This window comes from Eptatretus burgeri, chromosome 2 (assembly GCF_056783735.1).
Source record: "Eptatretus burgeri isolate ZD-2024b chromosome 2, Ebu_testis_v1, whole genome shotgun sequence".
Taxonomy (NCBI): domain Eukaryota; kingdom Metazoa; phylum Chordata; class Myxini; order Myxiniformes; family Myxinidae; genus Eptatretus; species Eptatretus burgeri.
In genome coordinates, this window is record NC_140962.1 from 71,625,610 (window position 1) to 71,650,924 (window position 25,315).

Sequence of the window (25,315 nt, forward strand, 5' to 3'; positions counted from 1 at the left end):
TGAGTGACCTCTAAACCAAAGAATCATTGTGTTAATGTCTTAATTGCCAAATTATATAAATGTCAATTCTTAGGGCTGGCAGGATGGCTTGGAGGTACGTGCCCTCGCCTCTAAGCTACCCCACCTGGGTTTGAATCCCGACCCAGCTATATTAAACTCATCCCGGTGTTTCACAAGAAGGGTGATTCATCAATGCATTTGCCGTCCTTTGGATGGACGTTGAACTCTGCATCCCATCTGCCGGCAGTAGTTGGACGTTGAAGATCCAACAGTGTTCTTCAAGAAGAGTAAGTGAGCAATTGCCAGCAGCATGAACAACTCCCAAATTCCTGCCATAATCTTAGTTGAGCGTTGCGCCTGGCCAGCCAGTTCGTGAAAGACATGGGCCAAGCTTCCCCCAGCTAACCCCACAAAAACATGGGAATAATTTTGGCCATTAAAGAAGAATAAGTAGTACGAGTGCAAGTTCTTAAAACTTCCACTTATGTATCGTATTAAAAACAGGTTTTGGGGGAAAAAAATTTTTTGTGAGGAGCAAAATTCCCAAGATAGAAACTGCACGTTTTATATGCCATACTTTGATGTATGGCAATCAGAAAGAATTGCAAGCCGAAAAATGATTTTTACCCCATGCGTGCAAAGCGAAAAGCAAGCAGCTCAGTTTACTTTGTCTGTCTGTCTTCAGACAAACATCATTGTATGATTGAGGAACTATTTATTTAGATTGAATGTTATATTTTAAACACTAATCAGAAAACAAACCTGTAGTTTGAAAGTGCTTTGAATTTGACAAATTGTACGGAATCTCGTCTCGATCGCGCATGTGCAGAGAGGAGTGAGGTAATTGTTTTCTTCTGTCTGTCTGCCTGTCTAGCAGTCAAACAAAATTGAAAATCATTCCAAACAGGAGACTTGATGTTTTTGAGGACATCATAAAGGACACAAGGAACGGGCATGAATAACTAATGTAACACGTTAAATAAGGTGGTGTAAAAGAAGCTGCATCAACTGCGATAAACTTCTGGGAAAAATATTTCTTCAACCTTTAAAATCTTTATTTTATTTTATTTGAATTATACGTCTGAACATCAGAACATAAATCACCTTATTAGCACTTTCAAAAACCTTCCGTTTAGCAGTACTTGCACAAAATATTACGGCATTTTCCGTAATCTCGACCAGTACATTTTTTTTTTCCGCTCAGAATTCTCCCACGTCATTTTTCTCAACTGTGTGGAGTAAGGTGTTCTATGAACTCGTGCTTTTTCTGTGTTTGTTTGTCGTTTTATGAGCTTAACTTCCAATTGACAGTCACCCTGCATGCCCAACTCTGAATTGGCAGTTTTCTAAAACGAGAAACATCTGCTCCTTTTGGGAGCATCTTGGGGGAGGTGTGGCAAATATAGTTTGTGTCATGGCTAAGTAATCCCCTGTGCCTGCAGCTCGGGTCAGTGAACCACTTGTGCTGTGGCACGTGTACAGGTGAAAATCATGTCGTCTCTTCCCCCTGCAAGGGTGGGTTGTGCCCATTAACTGACCCTAGGTACTACCAACACGTATGCATGCAAAATTTGGTGGCGATCAGCCCATCCTTGGGGTTTGTTTTTTCCTATGATTTTCAGATGTCTACATATATACAGAGAAGTCTTATTCAATATAGTAGGATGGTGTGGAAGCAAAAGGATTATGACCTCATGTGTTCCAACAAATTGCAAAATATAATTGTAGATCCTATAAATGATTAGTTTTGAAAAAGACTGCACCATGGTACCAAGCTGCAAGAGTTGGACTTTCCACCTGAAAACGTTGCTATGAAGGTTTGCCAATGTTTACATCAAGCTCTTTGGTCAATTACTGCCAAAATAAACGGGTGAGCAATTTTTATAATAAGTGAAGGTTTTGTACATTATTTTGGTTTTAGACCGAATTTTCAAGGCTGAATAGTGTGAAAAGTCATTTTGATGGGATTTTCTGCTGGTACACACAATGATGCCTCACCCTGCCTACGAAAGATGAGGATGACAGTTTATAGCTGGGTTGAGATTCAATCCCAGGCTAGATTGCTCAGACATAACGATGATTTAATACGTTTGAAGACATGATGTCACACGAATATGCTTGTGCTCAACTCTCAGCAACACAAAGTGATTTTTTTTTGTCATTATCATTTTGAACAAATTATCAAACTACACTTGTCATTTTGAACAGCACCATTGGTAATGAGATCCAGATTGATCGTCAAAATGTAGGAATGGAAGAAAGATTATTTAGTTATTCTCAAATTGAAGTATAAAGATAGAAAATACAATTCCACACGAATGCATCTAGACAAGCCTCTACTGGTGTTAGATGTCAACCCACTGTTGTGTTTAATCTCCATCAAAGGTCACATGATTAAAGTAAAAACAATAACAAAATGGTTGATTTATACACCGTGAAAGATGAAAAGGTTCCGATGTTTCGGGGTTTACCCTCTGTCAAAGCTTTGGGTAAAGCCCAAAACATCGGAACCTTTTCATCTTTCACGGTGTATAAATCAACCATTTTGTTCTTGTTTTTATTAACTTGTGCTACCCATGCAGACTGCTACTTCTGTCATTGAATTATCAACTCCACATGATTAAAGGTCACATGAGAGAATCAGTCTTTTGAACCCAAAATGTAACCAGTTAATTTTTGAATTACAATCTGTACATGTCAAGGTGGGTTGAAATTTCTTCAATGATTCACAAGTTGTCATGGTAACAAAAAATACGACAATGGACGGACAGACAACACGAAAAAAAGCTTCCGAACTTGAGCTGCGAAGGAATCTTCTTGTTCTTTATTTCTTGCATAACACGAGGCTGCAAGTAGCATCGTTGTCTGTGGGATCAGGGGGGCTGTGCCGCTGATGCAGTAGCTCTTGTAGGTTCGAGTAGGAATTTGTAATTTGTTCATGGTGCTAATGAGAGCTCACCTACTCTTCAAAAAGGACACCATGGGATCTTAAAATGTCCACCATTTAATGCCAGCAGACAGGACGTCCAATTTCATATCCATCCTCAGGATGTGACATTTATTGGCACATCACCCTGCCGGCAGAACAATGGAATGATGGTGTACCTGGGCCAAGATTGGAACCCAGGCATGACAGCTCAGAGACAAGTGCATATACCTCTAGGACATCGTATAAACCAGCCCCGTGGAGGCATGCTAATAATACTGTTACGAATTTGCGCCCGTCGGCATGTGATCGGATGCGTACCTCGAATCGCAACCGCATCGCCCACCGGACGGACAATTCAGTCGTGACTTTCCGGAGCTAATGCTGGAACCCTGTCACGGGTGGGTCTTCAACCCCACCACGGCCGTGCCAATTGTCTCCCCGCGCAAGATAGGGTCACTCACCGGATCCGATATACCTAAGCACCTGCGCGGGGAGCCAACCGGGCAGCCGTACCTCAATGCAGGTCGGCTTGGGACACGAACCGCTTAAGCGGTCCGTTCCGTTCTGCAGTGATAACCGAGCGGGTATTATCACCGACCTTGCCGGATCCGATTCTATTTAACGGGTGTTTGAAACCCCACTATTTATTCCGCGATGCAAGATGGCAATTTCAATAGGGGAAAGAGGATGCTACGAACAGGATACATTCAAACAAAGCACATTTATTTTACACTTACACGTATACAGTCAAGCATGCAGGCAAACAAAAGCAATCACGTGACGTATGCAAAGGAAAAGCACTACGACCGAATATAATTAATAAATGTACAGTCACCTAGGCAGTTTTTACTTGTCAGGACATGGCACCACAAGATTCACTCAAAAGGAAGGAAAGGGCCACTCTCATCGACGAGAGTGGCAGACAGGGTCCGTGGACCTTTATAGTGCGTGATCGTGGACCTTTGGTGTTGTGGTTAAGGGGAGTGATGTTGGTTGTTGTAATTGTGGTGGAGATGTGGTTGGTTCAAAATAACGATAGAAAAAGAAAAACCTACCTCAAAGGGTCACAGCCCGGTGAACACAAATAAATCCCATTAAACAACGGTGGGGAAATCTAACTGAACACAGACTTATCGATCTAACTGAACTACGGACCTTTATGCTGTTCTGCGAATTTCTTCAGCCATAACAATACTAATAGATCAGCTAAAAGCTTGTCAACTGGATAAGAAATAAAGGCATTAAACCTTCAACCAATGTGCAATTGGATGATTGACAGCCAGGTGGTGAGAATGGATAACGTAGTCTTATGTGTTGACGTCAGATTTCTTGTTTATTTGCAATGAAATGAGCAGAGGTTTCTGAGCAAAGAAAAGCCCAATAAGTTTGCTTTGTACACACACACACACCATTTAAATTGAGTCTGAGTTGGAGTCTGTTTGAAAACACTGTTTTACTATGAATGACTAATCTAGTACTGCAATCACTGTATTTAACAATAAGTACATGTGTGAATAGTGAACAAAACATGACTATATGTCTGCAGCTCAGATTGCCTCTTATTCAAAATGATAAACGTGGGATGTGTTTGAGAGGTGTGGAGACAGGTGGAGAGGGAGATGATGGGAGGAGACGGTCGATGCAAAATGTGGAGTCTCGAGGGGAAATTGAATGGAATTACTAACTTCCATGTAGGGTTAGGAATCTGGAATGCCAGTTCCAGAATGGGCCTGCAATAAGCATGGCTGCTCTTGGCTTGAGAGTCCTCGTTCGATTGTGGGCTCAGTCAATCTTTCTCTTTCTCACACACACATATATTTTCACTAGATTTAATTGATATACAAATAAGAAATGAAATCCTTGTCCAGTTTTGAAACAAATCAATCAATTTGTCAGCTGGTGAAAATATTTCATTTCTGTAATCAGGTTTTATACCATGAGCCTGGTGTGGCTCAGTGGTTAAGGTGGTGGCTTGGGATCCTTGGGGTCCTGAGTTCGAGCCCCGCTGGCTGCTGAGTTAGCATCAGGGGGGTTGACTCAGCCTGTCGTCCTTCCAAAGGTTGGCAAAATGAGCACCAGTATACTGGTAATTATCCCTGCAGGGTCGAAGGCGACTAAAGGGTTGGTGTCAGGAAGGGCATCCGGCTGTAAAAACATTGCCAAAAGAAAGGGTACCATTATTGGAGCCTGCAAAAAGCTGACCCCTGCTCAGGGATAAAGGCTTTCAAATGGTGTAATGATGAATCAGGTTTTATACCCATCATAACTTGATCTAGCCAAATATAAAGTCAGTAGTTGAAAGGGCCAAAATATAACGACTTGGCCAACCAATTTTTAAACCAGCAAGATATCTGTGAGTCCTTTAAATTAGCCAGGCAGGTTTTGAACTAAAGTAACTTGATTCCAATCGATTAAGCATCTTGACCTGAAAGCAATTGAACTGCTCACCAGGTTGTTTAAACATCTTGAAGCAATGAAATTGGGCAAACAATATTGGACATGACTAAAGATGTCGAACGTGCCAAGGAATCAGCCATGAAACGTGAAATCATCGATAAGACCAGACATTTAAACCAGGCAGATTGAACCATTCAAAATAGCTCACACAGCTAGTTAGCAATGCACAGTTGAGTGAAGTCAATTATAACAGGTGTGACGACTACACACATTTAATGCCCTGTATTATACCGTGGTTAGGCTACCTGGGAAGCTATAACCTATCTTGGAAGACTGCATTAATGGTAAGGATTTATGATAAAATGATTCACTGCTCTCCCTTATCTTGGCTGTTCATATTGATAAGTTGCTGTAACGGATGTGATGTTTGATTTAACTTTTAATGGACGTGTCCAGCTCTGAGTCCATGACCGTGTTTAGCCAGTCTCTAAGGACCCCCGCTCAGTGTATAAAACCCACTATTCTCTTTACTCTTCCACTCTCTTCCCATCCCATCCCGAACACCATTTCTCTTTCTCATCCCGATTCCCTCTTACCCTCAAATCAACTAAACTCTCACACAGTCTCCATATCACCTACCTTGAGGACCAGCCATGGTGAGCATTGAAATACGTGTTGACGAACTACATTTAAAATGATGCGCATTTTGATTGTTGGATGAATGTGTTTAAAAAAAGATTACCAATAAATAATACTATTCCATATCTTAATTATAATATACTGGAACTACATACAATATGATATAACAAAAGTGTATGACTATTGAATCATTATATCGTCAACCCATTTGTTTTGTAGTTTGAGTATTAATTGCGTGTTGTATTTTATACAATCACCAAATTGCTTGGGTTGCCGATTATGGAATTGACCACAAATAGGATGATCATAGCTGAGACCATATTCGGGTGGTGCATACACAACCAGAGGTCTGTCTAGTAAGATCGGCCTCCTGCTCTTTCTGTGTACTTTTGGTTTGTTTGAAATTATTGTAAGATATGTAAGTACAAAAGTACGTGATATACGTACATTTTAGGGTCGTTGTTAAGCTTAACTTGACGATCAGAGGGTCTATCTGTACAAGGGTCTGCGGAAGATGCAGCACATATAAATCATCGGTTAAAATTTTTAAAGTGAATATTTTAAGAAGTGCACTGATTTGCTGGGGTAACCTGAAGTACAGTTAGACAGGTTAACCAAATTTAGGAAACACTGTTACCTTGTTTGGACCTCTGCTGGCCTAAGCTTTGCCCCTAGAGCCCAACAGAAATAGTCACCTCTGCTTTTCCAATTACCCTTCGATGCTTTCACAATCTGAATACAAATATCTCATTTGAATTGATTCATCATTCCTTCTGTTATGCTCCATCATTAAACAATCAATTTCATAAACAACTAGAAGGGCACTCGGTAGAGTGCATACCTCCGCCACGCAATGAGAACATATTGGCCCATTATATTTTTGAGATATCGTGCTATAGATCGTTTAGGTCCTATCTCTCAGTGGTGAAGAATCACTTTTAAAATTCTCGTAGTCAGATCTGGATCTGGATCTTCACCAAAATCTAATCAGTTCGTCCTTGTGCCACACCCAACCTGTCCACAAAATTTCATCCTGATCCGTCTACAACTTTTAGATATATCCTGCACACAAACAGACAAACAAACAGAGAGGGTGGTGGAGGTAATAAACATCCCAGCTGCCAAAACCTGATTTAAAGCTGCCAAAATAAAAATCGAGGTTAACCACCCTTGGATTAAAAGTCATCATACCGTACCTCTGCTATTCTGCACGGCCTCAAAAGTCCACATCCATACTATTTACATAAACTTACAGTAGTTGGTTTGTTGAATTGCATTTTTCAAATGATTTCCTCACTTACTGCTGACAACTTTCATATTTATTTTCGCATATATTATGTTGTATTCAGTTTATTTGGCATGAATGGTTAAACTGTGAGCTCTCGTATTGTATCATTTACTTTACAGGGAAAGAAAGAACTTGGAAAAGCTGATTTTACAGAAGCTCAGATCAAGGAGTTTAAAGATGTAAGTATTTTTATTTATTCATAAAATGTAATAAATTTGATGAAATGGTCTGCATTACAGTTCAAATCCTGTTCTATATCAATCTGTTCACTGTATTCGATGTGCCTTCTCTCTCCTCGTGGTTTATGTATTAATCGTGCAAGGACCTCCATGGACAATATAAAAAATCAAGTTTTATGGTGTACTCTTGAGAAAGTTATGTTGATTGGAGGTGCAAGGGCCTATCTATTTATTATGTGTGCACTGGGGAAAGGTTTTCATTGAGATGATCCTAATTTAGGAAAGGGAAAGAAGGGCAGATGGTACTAGAATGGCCAGCACTCAGTAGAGCACATACCTCCACCAGGCTGAACAGTTTAGGATTTGTATCCCACTGTTAGGCCACATATTTTATGTCAATCAGATTTGAAACAAAATCGAATCTGCTTGCTCTTGTCACCTACCCAACAACTCATCCACCTCGTTTTGTCATAACCCTCCACAACATTTTGAAATAGCATGCTAAATATGGTTATTGGCCCCATCTCTCAATGTTGAAGAATCACTTTTAAAAAAAATTATTTTTTTTATTCTTTTATCCGGATCCGCATCCGGATTTGGATCTTCACCAAAATTGAATCAATTCTTCCTTGTGACACATCCAACATGTCCACCAAGTTTCATCCGAATCCGTCCCCAACTTTACGAGATATCTTGCTATATATCATTTTGACCCGATCTCTCAATGGTTAAGAATCACTTTAAAATTCTTGTATCTCGATCCAGATCCAGATCTTCACCAAAATCTAATCAACTCGTCCTTGTCACACACCAAAACAACCTGTCCACCAAGTTTCGTCCAAATCCGTCCACAACTTTTTGAGATATCCTGTTCACAGACAAACAAATAGACAGACAGACACGGCATGAAAACATAACCGCCATCCACCTTCGGTGGCGGAGATAAAGAGAGAGAAACAGAGTGGAGAAAAAGATAGGACCAATAAGGGGAGGGAAGTGGTATGTGTGGAAGGGATGTGTTGTGAGGTGGGAAGGGTGGGTACAAAGTTTCCATACATGATAACTACATGGCCCCAAGTTTGTGACATTCTGTTTTACGTCAATCGGAACCCAAAAGCGAATTGAATAAAGAAGACAAGTTATTGTATTCAAACCCTGTTAAGCAAATGTGTGACTTTGCATCTTATTTAAAACTTGCTGTACATTTTACAAAGCTTCAACCACTGAAAGTGAATAGCTTCCAACAAATTACATATTCATAGCCACAAGTATGCATAATTTCCTGCTCCATTAGCTTAGCCTCTTATTTATGCTACGAGGGAAAATGATAAAGGGTCTGGTACACACATCGAGTCCTTCGAATCCCTTTAGGCCAAAGAGAGTACCAGAAAAAAATTTTTGTCATCAATTGAGGGTCTAAAGTTGGTTTATGTTTTGAGGTTACGCAGTATTCCTTTGACATGGGGTTATACAATAAAAATAAAATGCCAATAGGCTATACAGTATCCAGTACAGTATAGCTATATTCAAAACAAGGGAATGCATTCCGCTCATTATAGGCATTCATAATCCTTGTGATTTAAATTTTCCAGTGTCAACAGTGCATCACGTTACCAAACATGCCCTCAGCTGGCAAAACTAACTCGTTTTCAATTAACACTGAAGCTGTTGTGATATCAAATGATAGTATGCCTTCCTCTTTGTCAGTGACTCAGTGGTTTGACCCTCAAATGCAGTAGATTTGGAGACACAATATGAATGTGGCTCCTCCTCTTCCAGTGGAGACTGGAGTGCCTCAAGGCAGCCTCTTGGTCGAATTTGATTCCTGATCATATAGATAATACATAACTAACTAATAACTCTGATACACTTGAAAACCTCTTTACAGATCATTCCGCATTTAGCCGTATGATACTCCCAGATCCCAAACACAGGCTGGCAACAGCTGCTTTCCTTTCTGCTAGCCTGGAATGGATTAGATGCTGATATGACACATGGACATGGAACATGTCATTCAATCTGGGCAAATCTCATACTCTCACTCAGTCTCTCTGGAAGGATCAGCTAACAAACTGATGTATCTGCTTCCTTTATCAGCCATTTGAAAACATTCAATCCCTTGAACTGGGTCTCACCCTCAGTGACAACCTCTTTTGGGCAGACCATATATCAATGGTAGCCAGCAAAGTCAGCCGCAGACAGGGTATTCTCCATTGTGACAAGTATTCTTTGGTAACCCTGAACTTTTCACGGCCTACAAGGTCACATTCCCTCTGATGGGTATGTAGAGCTTGCTGTCCATATCGGTCGATGGAGTACTCCTTTTCTCCCAGGGGTTGGGGCCCTAGCTTCATACCTTTGTCCTTGACACTGTAGAGTCTAAATCTCTCAAAAGCATTGCAATCTTTAAAATAAAAAAGCATAAACACAAGGCCTGCTGCTTTCTCATTGCATATATTGCTGTTCTCTCTGTTTTCTACTGCCTTCTTTTCTAGTTTACACAATCATATTCTTCCAGTATGCCTGGTGTTGGCTTAATGGTTAGGGTGGTGGGCTTGGATCCTGAGTTCAAACCCCCCTCGGCTGTTGAATTAATACCAGGTGGGGTTGACTCCGTCATCCTTCCGAGGTTGGCAAAATGAGTGCCAGCTTGCTGGTGTCAGAGTAGCGACCTGTCCAGGATTGTACCCAATAGCCAAGGAGACTGCTTAGGCAGCACTAACGCTCTGCAGAGAGTATGGTCCCAATGGATTCTTCCAGTAACCCCTCCTTGGTAACCTTGAAAATACCAGGGTAAATGCTCATCCCTACTCTTTTGTTCATCGTTTCTCCCACTTTTGGAACCAACTTCTAAAGTCAGTTTAATCCCACGCTTTTCTCCAAGGATTCAGGTCAGCAGCACACCACCATCTCATGTTATCTTCTACTTGGGACCTTTACCCACATTTCCCCCCTCTTAACCAATCCCAAGCTCTTACTTGCAAGTTATGTTTCTTCCCCTCTTCTCCTTGTTTATTTTTATTTTCCTGTTCGTTCATTCTCTTACTAGTTCCCTGTCTGTCTGTCTCAGGACCCAACTCTTAGTTTGTTGTCCCTCTACCCTACATCACCTTGCTCTTCCATGACCCTATATTTTGAACAAAAACAAAGACAATGACCAGCTGTTGCGCTATAAGGCAGGTAATGGGTGCTTTTTCATTAAATATATGGTCCTTAAAAGTTTGCTGTCACATTTGTAGTCATGAAGATTAACAGATCCTACAATATTTCACAAGAGTAGCCTCTTGAGCTTGTAACACTGCCACAAAGACCCTACAAATACATCAAGTGAGACATGGAGGTGCTATTTAAATGGAGCCTGTGAATGATAAAAAAAAAGAAAAAAAAAGTGTCAATATAATCAGTAGATAAATTAATAGGACACTAGCATAACCCGTGCTCTGCGCGACATTTTGGGGTGGGTGTGTTTGAGAAAAGAACTGATGCAGAGTATCAGTAGTAATTTTACTTTCATGCAGTAAGTGGAATACGATTTCACTGTTTCAGAACCATTTTATTTACTTTTTTGTACCATGCACCTCATATGAGATAATGTAACCTCATATGAGTCTTTGAGATAATGTAAGCCGAATATCACGTTACTCGAGCGCAGAACAAAGTCGAAGATAGCGCGACACGAAACCACAAACTCGGAAATAATATATAAGATGGATAAAACACATGAATGAGGGGCCAAATGATGTCTTCTGAAGTTACTTGTTATATCATTTCTACCTTAATGCAATCCTCACCCATTCTAATCTTGTCATACCGCTACGTCTTTCCAATGTCCACCAGGTTTTCACCATCATGGATAACAACCGCGACGGAGTTATCGACAGAAGCGATCTGCGGCAGACATTTGTAGCAATTGGTGAGCACAGTCAAAATATAAACCAACAAATTGTACAATCTAATCCATAATGCCAAATCTATTTCATTGAATTAACTCAAAACCTTTGAGAATGTCAGCGAGATAGCATGGTTTTTATAATATTTGCCCATATACTTATAAATTCTAAAACTTCCTCCTTCAGATGGGGATGTACAGCCTGCTGCCCAGTCTATATTTAGCTTTTGGACTTTAAAATCCCATGATTTTTTTCAATTAGACCATTGCGTACTAACACCAAACTACCTATTAGAGGATATATCAATTATAATGAGCTCACCATGCAGTAGAAGGAATCAACATGAATACCACAAAGGCATGATAGGCCAAATAACTTCCCCCGTGCCCAAGTATCTTTACTGAACTTCAAATTAGCGATTTTGGATCAGGCCTAGTAGGATAGTCGAGAGGTATGCACACGCCTCTGAACTGTCTCGCCTGGGTTCAAATCTAATTTGGCTATATACTCATCCTAGAGTTTCGCAGGTACCGTATTACCTTACCGAATCCCCCATGGGGGATTAAGCATTTCAGCATTTAAAAAAAAATTCGAAAATGCTTATCCCCTACCTCACTAAGTCCCTCACCTCGCTTATTCCTCCGTGGGGGATTAGGTGAGGTAATACGGAAGGGAGATTCATCAATGTGTGTGCCGTCCCTCAGATGGACGTTAAACGGGATGTCCCATCTGTCGGCATTAGTCGGTGAACTTTAAAGATCTCACGTGTCCTTCATGAAGAGGCGAGTTATCCCCGCACCTTCATTTAGGTATCCTGCGATGGAGTGGCAATATGTCCATGATTGTTTCTTGCCTTGAAACATTTCTCGACTTCTTGTTAATGCCTTGAAGCTGTGTCAAGTGTATGGGCCTCCATTATTATATTAGGATCAAGGATAACTACCCCTCGTGTCATATATGTAGGGAAAACTGGAGTGAAGGATCAGGAGCTGGATGAGATGCTGATGGAGGCACATGGACCACTCAACTTCGAGGTTTTTCTTGATCTCTTTGGTTCCAAGCTCTGCGGTTCGTACTTTCTCTGAACTTCAGGAACTTGTTGCAGCTTTCCAAAGTATTGATGAATGACTCAATGATTTAATAACTTATATTAATGACTCTATGTATGTAACAGGCACCGACCCAGAGGATGTGCTGTTGCAGGCTTTCCAAATGTTTGATGATGAAGGAAAGGGCAGCATCAAATTTGAGGAGTGAGATACTTTCTTTTTCTTTTGATATTACAGCCAATTTATGTCTTTCTAATTAAGAACTACTGCAGATAGAAAAGAGTTTAATTTGTCCTTTCCACAGGTTCAAAGTGTATTTAACCAAGTGGGCGGCCAAGTTTTCTCCTGAAGAGGTGACGTTCTTTCTTGACCCTCCAATTACTCGTCATCATTTTGTTAACACCTTTCATTAAATAATATTTCAGTAAAATTTATATTTAATCTTCTTTCAATTTACAAAAAGCTGATCTTTAAACTTTTCCTTTTAAAAAAAAAAAAGGGGAATTATTTTACTTGTAATATGATAGAATCACTCGTATAAAGAACAAGGAATTACCTGAAAATAATATCTTCACAAATAAGCCACCAATTTATTACAGGACAAAGAGGGTGGAGGATACAAAAATGTATTTTTTAGGAATTCAAGGGAAAAAAAAAATCTTTTAGGAAAAGTAAAAGATTTGAAAAATTATTTCAGCATCTACTATACTGTACTCCAAAAGCGTTTGAAACAAGCATTCAGATTATACATATGCTCACACAACCATACACCTTGATGCCCTTAATCAAGGTGATCACAATTAAACCAAATGCTCACCTCCATTCCTTCATCATAGTATTCTCTCATTTGTGGAACTGACTTCCTGTATCTGTCTCCTCGTTCTGATTCCACCAATCCTTTCTTCAACAGTTTTGCGATCAATATATATATATATATATATATCTGACGCCATTCCTCCTACCACCTCTTCTCCCTTATTTCATTAGAAAAAATACACGTGGAGAAAAAGATGGTTATAAAATGTGAGAATTAGAGAAAGTATGGAAATGTTAAATGCAGCAAGGATAGAGAAGTTTGGGGAGAAAAAAAAGTCTGGGATAGCTCACACTCGTGACAAAACAGAGCAGGGCCAGGGAAGAACGGGGCGAAAAGAGAAGTCTGTGAAGAGATGGGGAGTGAGGGAAGTGAAGATGTAGGATTTAGGTCGTGGTGTAAGATTTCAAATTTAATTTTCATGTGCATAATAGTATGGCATTTCGGTGTCCAAAACATTTAATGTCCTTGGACTTGTACACTATAACTCCAAATAAAATAATAAAAATAGGACCACTTGACCTGTAGTTGAAATGGACCCTGGTCTAATGTTGTAACCCAAACTTGGTAACACTCGAACTGGTGGGTCTGGAGAAGAAGATTTTTCAAGGAATTTACTAAGTCCACCATTTTAACCTACTTAGTCATGTGACCAGAGCAAGTTTTGCAATCCCCATCAGTCAAGAGCAGAATGTTGTTGCCAAATTTCAACCAGGTTGGCCCAGCGGTTTGACCGAAGAAGTTAAAATAGGAGATGGACGGGCGGACAGTGCATGATCACAATTCCTTATCTGGAATATTCCAGATAAGGTAAAAAAAACAAAAAAAAAACAAAAAAAAACTGTTTTATCAGTTGTTGATTGCTCCAAGTGATTATATGTTATCTCCAGCCTTTTGATTATTCTTTCTAAGCTCTAACCTCCATCATCCTTTTGAGTTGAATTTCATGTGCTTTTGACAATTAAAGACACTGCACATCAATTGGATTAAATTGTGATCCACTGTACTCTTGTTCTTACATAACTCTCAATTTTGTATTTTTGTTTAAAGTCATTCTTCACTTTACATCCCGTCCTTAGGTTGAGCAGATGGTGAAAACCTCTCCCATTAGAGCAGATGGCCAACTGGACTACCGTTCCCTCTGCTACACAATCACTCACGGGGACGAGTAGGAGTTGCTGTACCCACAACCATCAGTCAACTCTACCACACCTATTACCTAGACCATCAGAAGATTACAATTAGAGGCAATAACTCACAACAATCACACAATGAATGATGGAAATTGCTGGGGGATTTGTGCAATAAATTTTGCACAATCATACTTTGAATTCTCATTGTTGCTTCTTCTTCTTCTTCATTTGAATGCAGCACAAGGCTGTGGGGTAGCATCATTGGCTGAAGGCATGGCTGTGCCACTGATGCAATGCCCTGAGCTGGTTATGGCAGGAATTTGGAATTTGGCCAGGGTCACATACCCTTCGTGAAGGACACCATGGCATCTTTAAAGTCCAATAACGAATGCTGGAAAAATGGGACACCCACTTAAATGTTCATCTGAGGGACGGCGCACACACACATCGATGAATCACCCTGCCTGTGAAACACCAGAATAGTTTATAGCTAGGTCTTGATTAAAACCCAGGCTCGACAGCTTGGAGGCAAATGTGTGTACCTCTAGGCCATTCTCATTGCTGATGTAATAGTTTAATCCACATTATATGCCTAGATAAATGTCATCTAACAAAATAAGCTTTCATAACAGCTGTTTTGTTATTTTGTCAAAAATGATGGAGCATCAAGAAAATTTTCCCCACATTCCTGACATTCAATTGGATGCACACACATCTCTCCCGACAAGTCTTTCAATCCACCCCAGTACTGAACCAATGGTATAAAACAATTTCAGCTCGTGTATTTCAGAAGAACTTTAATTGAAATGGCACAACAAAGCTGAAACGATGAACGATGTCAAATGACACTGAAACAGCAATAATACTATAGCATAATTATTTAAACCACCTTTTCTTTACTTTTGATAGTAGTGTTACCAATGGTGGTGGTGAAATGCCAATTCTTTACAAGGTTAAATATCAGAGTTTCAGAGGAAATTGTTTTCTCACTATGTAGCTTCCCTTCCTCAAGTTCCTGTCCTCCGAATGTCCAGAAAGATCATGAAAAGACAATGTTGGAGGAGGTTTAAAGAGATGAAGAAAGTAGTTATTCAAGAGGAAAAAATAGACTTCAGAAAGATTTCATCAATTTGATACTTGCACAACATGAACTAAGGGGCTCAATTTGGAAATGAGCAAGGGAAGTGAAAATTTGAGTTAAGCATGTTTACATGGCCTACACTGTCACAAGATAGAAAAGGTATGTGTGAGATGCTTTAATGACGTTTTAAACAATTTTAACGAGTCCACAAACAAACCGAAAGTCGTTGCACGAGGAGTGAACTCCCTTCATGCTAAAGGTTAATTCAATCACCAATATCAGAATTAATCACTCGTGCATATTTTCACACGACTACCTTTACAAGAAACGAGCGTTTATATTTGCCACAAGTTATGAACAAGTTTGGATCAATCACAATAGGCTCAATGTAAAACAAACAAAAATAAAATGTTTGAATGAAACATCCAAAGCTTAACAATGGTATTGCATTGTTCCAAAATAATTTATTTGGACTCATAAGCAAAATTCCTTGAGTTGCAGTTTCAATGTTTTTTTCCCCACTTTGGTTTCAAAACTATTTTCATTTTTAAACGTTAAATGAAAAGAAAACACAAAAAGGAGAACAGACAGCAAAATAAAAGTATTCGATCCATAAATCTATGCTGGAAGGATAGCCGAGACTCCTAGAGGTATACGCAATTGCCTTTCAGCTGTCTAGCCGTGGTTTGAATCTTAGCCCAGCTATAAACTGTCTTCCTGGTAGTTCGCAGGCAGGGTGAGCCATCGCCATGTGTGTGTCGTTTCTCGGAAGGACAAAGTTGAAGAAGAACTCTATCTAGCATCGGTGGACTTCAAAGTTCCCACGGTCGTGTCTTTCGCGATGAGTAGGTGATTTATTGCCGGAACGCTGAACAAATTACAAATTCCTGTCATGACCGACTGCTGGAAAGGAAACGGCAAACCACCCAGTACAACCCTTGTCAAGTGACTGCTTTGGCCGGCCACTTTAAAGAGTATTGTACACTAATGATGATGATTGATCATACATCACTTTCAAAGGAAGTTTAAGGTCATGTGACAACATAAAAGCTTAGCAAATAGTCAATGTTTGCACTTGCGCTCATCAGCATGGAAAAAAAAACGAGATTTAAAGCAATCCAGTCTAGTTTAGCGGAAGGGAGGGACAGGAGGGACAAGAAGAAAAGAGAAATCATGGGTTGTGTGAGGAACTTGCTGCAAGCTTCCTGCCCAGCAACATCCTTGTGGAACAGGGTGGAGAAAAGAAAAACAAATTACTTTATCCCTACAATATGTACAAATAACAACAATAATAGACAGTAACAGTTTTCAGAATTACTCAGTGGAACCATGCTTTATACTTGTCTTGGGTTAAATGTTTAACAGGTTCGGTAGTGGCCAAGTGGTAATGACACTAAACTAGTATCCCAGAGTGCAAGTCTCACCCCGAAGGGAATGCGAGACTTGTGTGTGTGTGTGTGTGTGTGTGTGTGTGTGTGTGTGTGTGTGTGTGTGTGTGTGTGTGTGTGTGTGTGTGTGTGTGTGTGTGTGTGTGTGTGTGTGTGTGTGTGTGTGTGTGTGTGTGTACATATTTTCACTTTAAAAACGTTTTTCTCTGCAAACACTTGTACAATCGATGTGAACCTTTAAATTGGAGTGACTCCTCATGTAGAATATTTTATTGCTAACCATGACATCATAGATCACATGATATGGCAGCCATATTGGATTAAAGGAAAAAAAATTGGACATTTTCTCCAAAACCACTCAATGAAAAAAAATTGAAACTTGGCATATGCCATCAACTCCCCATGTGGTTATACAGAGTAATAATAATGATGTCATCAATGAAGTGGTATTCCAGCCATAATTGGTTGAATTGAAATCCAATCTGAAAAATCAAATTTCATACATTTGATCTATGACCCGATGTGAGTGAAGAATTTAATTTATGACATGCATAACCCATGCCAAGAAACAATTCCATATCCAGGCCTCCGCTCCCCTCAAAGTGCCCGAGGACCTAAATGACCCCAAGGACCCAAAATACCCTGAAGACCCTTAAAGACCCCAAATAGCTAAAAGATCCAGGATACCCCAAGGACCAAAAAGACCATAAAGACCCAAAATACCCTGAAGACTTTTTCATCGAGAACCCCCCCCCCCCCATCTACTTTCTCAACAATTCTCTTGAATAAGTCCTTTCATTCAAGCTTCTAGGTCTCACTATCTGCAATGATCTTTCCTGGGAAAGCCACATTTCCAAGCTGGCCTCCAAAGCCAGTTGCCGACTGGGCATCTTCCATCGTGCAAAGTCCTTCCTCAGCCCTTCTGAGCTCTTGACCACGTACAAAGCTTTCGTCCACAGCCTGATGGAGTATTGTTGACACCCTCTGGGCTGGTGCTCCCGCCTCTCACCTTTCTCGGCTTCACGCTGTGGAAACCAAGGGATTTAGGATCATTGGTATCTCCCATGATGAGGCAGAGTCTTTGGGTCTCTCACTCTCTCATTGCAGGCAGGTCGGTGATCTTTGTCTTCTACCATCTCCTATCCGGCCTCGCGCCCACCCCCCCCCCTGTCTGCGATATGTCCCCCCCCCCATATTTCCGCAGGGCGCTCAAGGTCCACCAGCAACCCCCTTCTGGTAAAACTACCAAAATCAAGAATCACTGCTCACCTGCACTCTTTCATTCCTCCTTTTTCCTGCCTTTGGAACAAACTGGCACACTATCTTCAATCCCACTCCTCCCTCCAGGTCTGCAAAACAGCTGTTCACCACCATCTCTTATCTTCCCCCATCCAAAACCTTGATCTTTTTTACACCCGTTAATCCACCCCAAACCCACCTCTTTCAAATTCCCTGCTTTCCATCCTGAAAATCCCTGTTGTGTCCATCTTGCTTACCACGTGTACCCCACCCCATCCCTCTCCCTTCCACAGATCTAATGTCCCTGTTCCCCACCGTTTTGTCCTTCCTTCTACCGCCCCTCTTGTCTCCTGCTCCCCTTGTTGTACATTGTGTGTTTGCTCTCATACGAGCCTCAAAATTGTATACAAAAAAAAAAGACCATGAAGACCAAAAAATAACCAAAATACCCTTAAAAGACCGAAAAGACCCTGAGGACCAAAAAAACCAAAAAGATTCAAAAGACCCTGAAGTCCAAAATACCTGAAAGACCGAAAATATCCTGAAATACCCAAAAGAACCCAAAGACCCTTAAATACCCAAAAGACCCCAAACAATCAAAAGACCAAAAATACCCAAAATACCCTGAGAAACCAAAACACCTAAAAGACCCGAGTACCGAAAAGACCCTGAGGACCCCAAAGACCCAACATACCCAAAGGACCCAAAAGACCTCGAGGACACAAAATACCTAGAGAACCCCCCAAAAAACCTTAAAACTCAAAATACCTGGAAACCCAAAAAAATCCAACGGAACTAAATGGGACCCATTGAAATTCTGCATAGTGTAAAATGTGACCTCAGGTTGCCACCCCCCCCCCCACTACCCTACACACACACACACACACACACACACACACACACACACACACACACACACACACACACACACACACACACACACACACCCTCACCCCCCTCCCACCTCTGTCCTCTTTCTGCCCACCCTACCACCACACCTAAACTCTGTGCTCCCTTCCCCTTTCTTCAAATCCTCAAACCCCCTCCCAACTCAAAGTGCTCAACTCCCACCCCCCCCACCCCCACCACCCCTCGATCCCAACTCTGTTCCAACTCTGTCCTGTCTTTGCCTCCGCTCCCCCAACCCAACTCTGTCATCCTCTCCCCTTTTCTTCTTAAAGTCCTCAACTGCCCCAAACCCAAGTCCTCAACCCCCCCCCCCCGTTGTTCCTGTCCCCGTTTGTTAAAACAATGTTAAAATTAAATAAAGATGTAATGTTAAATTCACAAATTGCTTTCCCCTTTCTTCACTTATCCTCACTATAATTCATGGATTAGTGTTTGTGTGTGTTTGTTTGCCGCGCTACTTCTACAATTGTAAGCCGATTACATCAAAACTTGCTTCATCGGATCAGCATGACCCCAATTAGTGTATAGGGGTGTTTTTATATTTGCCAGTGGCCATGGTGGAGGGGGGGGAGGTGACGGATGCAAATTATGTAAATTTGTATCGTGTAGCGCTGCCTCAAAGTGGGAGAGGGTATTACAAGTTCCCACCATTTACAGTACAGTATTCCTGTCCCCATGTACTTCATGTTTTGGGGGTGGGGGGGGGGTTGCATATACAGAGCTGTCAGTTGCCTATACACTGTCCAAATAAATGTATGCATCAGAAGAACGTGTTGCATGGTTGGAACAAGATCGCCCATAGGGCGGGTACTCTGCTGGTGGGCCACAATAGCAGTCAGCTATAATACGAGCGTGTTCAGTTAATGATGGTATTTTTGTTCAGAATGAACGTGTGAGGTGAGACTATGCACTCTACGAGTGCCGTTCTAGATTTTTTTTTGATTTGGATCTGTCAACTCAGATGATTGCACACGTTTTGAAATACCTTTAAAACACACATATTACGCTTAATATTTACGATCACTTTTAATAATGCTACCTTCAGCAGAGTTAAAACCAAGCTGAAGGAAGCAGTAATAAGGATTTTTATTCAAAACTTCAGACAACCGACCGACTCCCAGGAAAATCCCCATGTTGTCATCGGATAGCCAGTAAAATACCAGCTGGCTCATTAATAACTGACAGTTCAGGAAGAGGGTAGCCTCGCTAATCCACATAGTCTGGTGTACATATATGATACCAGCAACACTTTGTGACAGACTCCTCGTGCACACAGGGCAACTTGGGATGGGCAATAATGCTCCCAATAAAAAAGGCAGTGTAAACCCAAAAAATCCTCCTTAACAGGAGAGAAATAAAAGGGTCTGACAAAAACTTGCAATCAGCACCAGCAGAGGACAGATCATGATGCTAATCAGACTGCAAAGCAGACAAAAATTTGCCTCCAATCTAGTGTGTGACCATTAATGGTCAATGCCACAAGTGCAGGCCTTGAGTTATTACCCATCATTTATTTTTCACCATTGGACAATTACTACTCAAACTAAATCTGAAACTACAAGGCACATGAAATTTAGGCGTGTTTGCCTCTAGAAATGGATGAATATGAATATACGATTTTGTACTTACTGAAATGCAAGTAGTATTTCTGCATCAGTAAAAGCCCTGTCACACCTTGACGTTTTAGCCAGCGTATGGCAAGGTATCAAAATGTATGTAAAACGCTGGAGTACGCTGAACTATTAATGTTTTTTTTATAAGTTTTGGGCGTATAATAACGAGTTGGAAATATGCATAACGTTTCAATCACATATAGATAACTTATACCAACGGATGCTGAGCGTGTTGTCGGCGTTCACAACCTATGCCCAACGATAGTGTAGCTTATGCATAGCGCGGCAGCGTATCGCCGACGATCACGTGGCATAGGCTATTCATAGGCTGCGGCTCGACGATTAAAATCATAACCGCACTAGACATCGAAGTGTGAAGCCACTGTCACACCCTGACGTTTTAGCCAGCGTATGCCGACGTATAAAAAATTTGCCGAACCAAGCTGGCACACGTCGAATACGTTATGGGTAAGTTTTGTAGACGTTAAGAGCACGCCAGCTCTTATGATTTAAATCGTTGAGCGGCAGCCTATTAATTATATTATATTATAACCGCACTAGAAATCGAAGTGTCAACATCACAGTCATACCAAAGAAAAAAAATTAAAAAAAAAGGGAGTCTGGAACAATGACGCTAACCATTACCTTGACGGGTTTCGACTTATGAGTACCTTACAAGTAACGTGTGTCGACGTGTGTCAACGATCGCGTAACGTGCCTACAACACGTTACTCATAGGTTAGAAATAAGTTTCGGGTACGCTAAACATTACCTTGATGCGTTTCGACTTATGAGTAACTTAGAAGTAACGTGTGTCAATGATCGCGTAACGTGCCTACAACTTATGACCAGCATTATGCGGAACGTGCGAGTCATACGCTGGCATACGTCAAAAAATTTCAAGCATGGAAAATTTGTCTAACAGCTCGGTGTACTACGACGTATGCCAGCGTGCTCTTAACGTATACAAACTTACCCATAACGTATTCGACGTGTGCCAGCATTTTAGCCAAATTTTTCATGTCAGGCATACGTTGGCTAAATCGTCAAGGTGTGACAGGGCCTTTAGGAACAGATGCTCCTGTTCCTACCTCTCTACCAATGTTTTCTTTTAAATGTTTGAAAGGTTTCCAGACCACGGCCAAAATTTAATTCGATCTGGGTCAACCCTGATGATTGCACACATTTTGAAGATGGACAACATAACTTAACCAGGGAAAATACCTTTATAAAAAACAAATTTTGCTTAGCGTTCACCATCACTTTTAATAATGTGATATAGCAGTGAAGGAGCCATGATAAGAATAAGGCAAAAAAAATAAGAAAATGTATGGTCAAAAAGTCCAGGTTTAAAAATTACTGCAGCTTTCAACCACTTCTTGTTTCACCATTGGAAAGCAAAGGCAGTGAATTTGTTTAAAGAATATATACAGAAATTTTTTTTTTAAAACGGTAATTAACTAATTAATCGAAAAATGAATAATTAATTGACGAGTTGATTCATCAATAGATCAAAAATACTATTTAGAGCCAAATCACTAGGTTACCGTCACGTCCAAATATCAGCATCCCAGCTCAAAAGGTGCCCGAGATATTGCCAGGATAAGAAATAAAATAAATAAGTAATTACTAAATCGATAACAATGAAGAAATTAATCAATTATTTGATTCATCAAAAATAAAATAATGTTTTTGCCAAAGCACATCTTCACATTTATCCCCAAATTTCAGCTTCCTAGATCAAAGGATGGCTGAGATATCACCTGGACAAACAAGAAAACAAGCCAGTAGGCGGACATGGGTAATCGCCTACCCAATAGAACCTGACATGATGGGCCCGTTCGATGGGGAATGACCTGAGGATTAAGCACAAGAAAATTCATTATTCCAGCTTCAAGGGTTAATGCTGCAGATTGTTTTTTCGTTAAAATACCCCCACATTGAGGTTTTTCGGCCGTTGCTAGGCAACGGTTCATTCTCACACATAACTAGGACATTCCATGAACCTACCATACCAGTTTCATGTATATCTGACTCATAGTCTCTGAGATATAACGAACTTCGTTTTTTTATTGTTTTCGACCAGGGTTCATTCAAAGTCTATCTTCTCCGACAGTTTTCATAGGATTTGGCTGGAAATTTTTGACAATATGGCTGAATGTACTGCCCACAGTCGCTCGTGGCCCGATTTTTGATTTTTGAAAAAAATAATTTTTTTATGATTTTTCAAAAATTTCAAAGTCCCGTTGCTAGGCAACGGTGGTGTCCATAGCTACGGTTCTCATTTGTACACAACTTGGTCATGGTATGAACCTACCCACCAAGTTTCATCGAAATCGTCATTGTTTTAACGGAGCACTGGACCGAACAGACGGACACAAGCATAGACAGAAAAACTGATAATAAGGGTAGAACAAATTTCAAAATAAAATAAAATAAAATTTTTCGACTGGATCGACTACCCAACAAACACGAAAACCAACGGAGTGAAAACTGAGTACTTCCTTCCTTCGGTGCCCAGCGATGACATCAGGCATTGCCTGGATATGGAATTGGGCAGGAGCGGTGTACAATATATATATATATATATATATATATATATATATATATATATATATATATATATATATATATATATATATATATATATATATATATATATATATATATATATATATTTTGTTGTGGTTGACCAAATTCACAAACCACCATTCAGGTCCCTTAGGTGAGATATCTCTGTAAGTATATGTGTAGTTAGGCCTAAACCCGTTGTTTCGAGGGAATAAATGTCATTCAGTCGGGCTGCGACTCTTCAGGATAGCCGTTTTTCTTTTACTATCTTTATTTTGGACCAGCCGCCATTACTACCACCACCAACCACGTCTCAACAGCCGCTTCACAACAACCACCAACCACAACGCCGCTTCACAACAACAACCACCAACCACAACGCCGCTTCACAACAACAACCACCAACCACAACGCCGCTTCACAACAACAGCCACGACCTTTACCGTCACAACTCGCCACCATCGCATCACCACCATTCTTGCGCCACTTGTGGGCACCGATACTGGACTCGTGCAGGGCGCGCACTGAGCAGCGTGTTCAGAAACATCACAGACTTTCCGAGAAAAACGGATCAAAAACGACTCACGCCCACTTCTGTTCCGTCCTATCGGAGAGCGTGGGGCGATTTGGCCCCGCCTCCAGGGCGTTGGAGTGAGGTCGCTATATGCAAATTCATGGATCAAAAAGCATTCACGCCCACTTTTCCTCGGTCCAATGGGGAGCCAGTTAGAGGTGAAGGGTCGGAGGTAAAGGGTCAAAGGTGGGGGAGCGAGGCCACAGGGGATATAAACGGCTGCGTTCGTCAGTCAAGTCAGTTCGGAGGGGAGAAGTCAGGAGTTCGAGTTCGCGGTTGGGAGTTGTCGGTGGAGCTGGGAAGAAGTGGTAGTAGTCAGAGAGAAGAGGACGGAGCTGTGGAGAGGTGGCGGCGGCGAAGGCGATCGAGGGGGTGCTCGCGTCGGAGTCGGGGAGCTGCGGAGGCAGAGGCCGGCGGCACGACCGAGGTCGAGGTGGAGACGCTCGTCGCGGGACCCGAGACAGGGTGATATCCTCCTTTCTCCCGAGCATCAACAATGCCCTCCTGTTTCCCCCCGCGCTGAGATAGTGCGACAAGGGGGCCCCTTTCCCACCCCCTACCAGACACTGTCCGCGAGGCCCGCGGAGTTGGGGCGCCACCGCCACTTTGCGTCTCATCATCAGACGGGTAGGCCCGACACGGTCTCAGCCCCAGGCCCGCCTACCCCCCTCATCCTGGAGGGTGGTTCTTTTTCTTTTGCTTTGGGTATCTGTGTTGTCGGCGCCGTCTGTGAAGTAAAATTGTACAAGTGTTGCCGTGTGCTCGGTAGTCGGATAGCTCTGCATTGTGTTTCTCTTTTATATTTGCTTTTTGTGTAATATTGTGTTTCTTCTCCTTTTACATGTGCTTTTGGTGTAATTGTATATGTGTGCTTCCCGTTCATCGCGAAATATTGAATCTCCATCTTGCTTCACGTAAAGGGTTGGTCGTGGGCTAAAACGCCCGATAATTAATCGAACCGTCGAGGCCGACGAATAACACCGCTCGGTTATCCCGATAGTACGGAACGGGTCGCTTAAAGTGGCCCGTGTCCGAAGTCGACCTGCGGCGAGGTGCGATCGCCCGGTCTACCCTCCGTGTGGGTACTTAGGTAGGTCGAATTTGGCGAGCAACCCCATCCCACGCGGGGGCCGATTGGCACGATCGTGGTGAGACCAAAAGGTCCACCCGTGACTAGTTCCCGGCGTTAGTCCGAGAGGGTCACGACTGGATTGTCCGTCCGGTGGGCGACGTGCCGCGATTCGAGTTACGTGGCCGTCCGCACGCCGGCGGGCGCGAATCCGCAACACTGGTGTCAGGTCGTGCGATATAAACTCATCGCCCTCCTCGCGGCACTGGTATCGGAGAACGGGAAAACGGGCTCTCCTGTCTCCAATTAAATTCACGGGAATCGGTCCAGGGGTGAGAGGAGCGACCCCCGATTCCCTCCAAATTACGAGCGAGCTAAATTAACCCTTTGCGAGAAGCAAGATGGCGTCTCAAGGCGAGCGGGAGCCGGGGGTATTGGAAATGGATGTAGAATGTGTAGAATCCATGGCTCAGGATGAAATCCCCGTGCAGGAAATGTTGGTTGTACAGGAAAACGAACTCGCCCAGCTGAGCCCAGAGCCCGAAATAGGTGT

General features: G+C 41.7%; 2 protein-coding genes across 5 annotated transcripts in view; one reads left to right on the plus strand and one right to left on the minus strand.

Moving 5' to 3' along the window:
• The first annotated feature begins 5,779 nt into the window (after positions 1-5,779).
• On the plus strand, positions 5,780-14,509 carry LOC147032286 (myosin regulatory light chain 2, atrial isoform-like). The gene is made up of 7 exons (XM_085869749.1): positions 5,780-5,982; positions 7,373-7,432; positions 11,270-11,345; positions 12,286-12,390; positions 12,497-12,575; positions 12,676-12,724; positions 14,265-14,509. The coding sequence occupies exons 1-7, from the start codon at positions 5,980-5,982 to the stop codon at positions 14,355-14,357; spliced, it is 465 nt and encodes a 154-aa protein (XP_085725875.1). The 5' UTR covers positions 5,780-5,979; the 3' UTR covers positions 14,358-14,509.
• A 589-nt stretch (positions 14,510-15,098) lies between these two features.
• LOC147032287 (BCL2/adenovirus E1B 19 kDa protein-interacting protein 3-like) overlaps positions 15,099-25,315 on the minus strand; it is a 46,014-nt gene continuing 35,797 nt past the window's right edge. For all 4 annotated transcript variants that reach the window (XM_085869747.1, XM_085869748.1, XM_085869746.1 and 1 more), the window contains one exon: positions 15,099-16,619. In XM_085869747.1, coding sequence (XP_085725873.1) covers positions 16,571-16,619 — 49 coding nt within the window. In that variant the 3' untranslated portion in view covers positions 15,099-16,570. The remainder of the gene's footprint in view (positions 16,620-25,315) is intronic.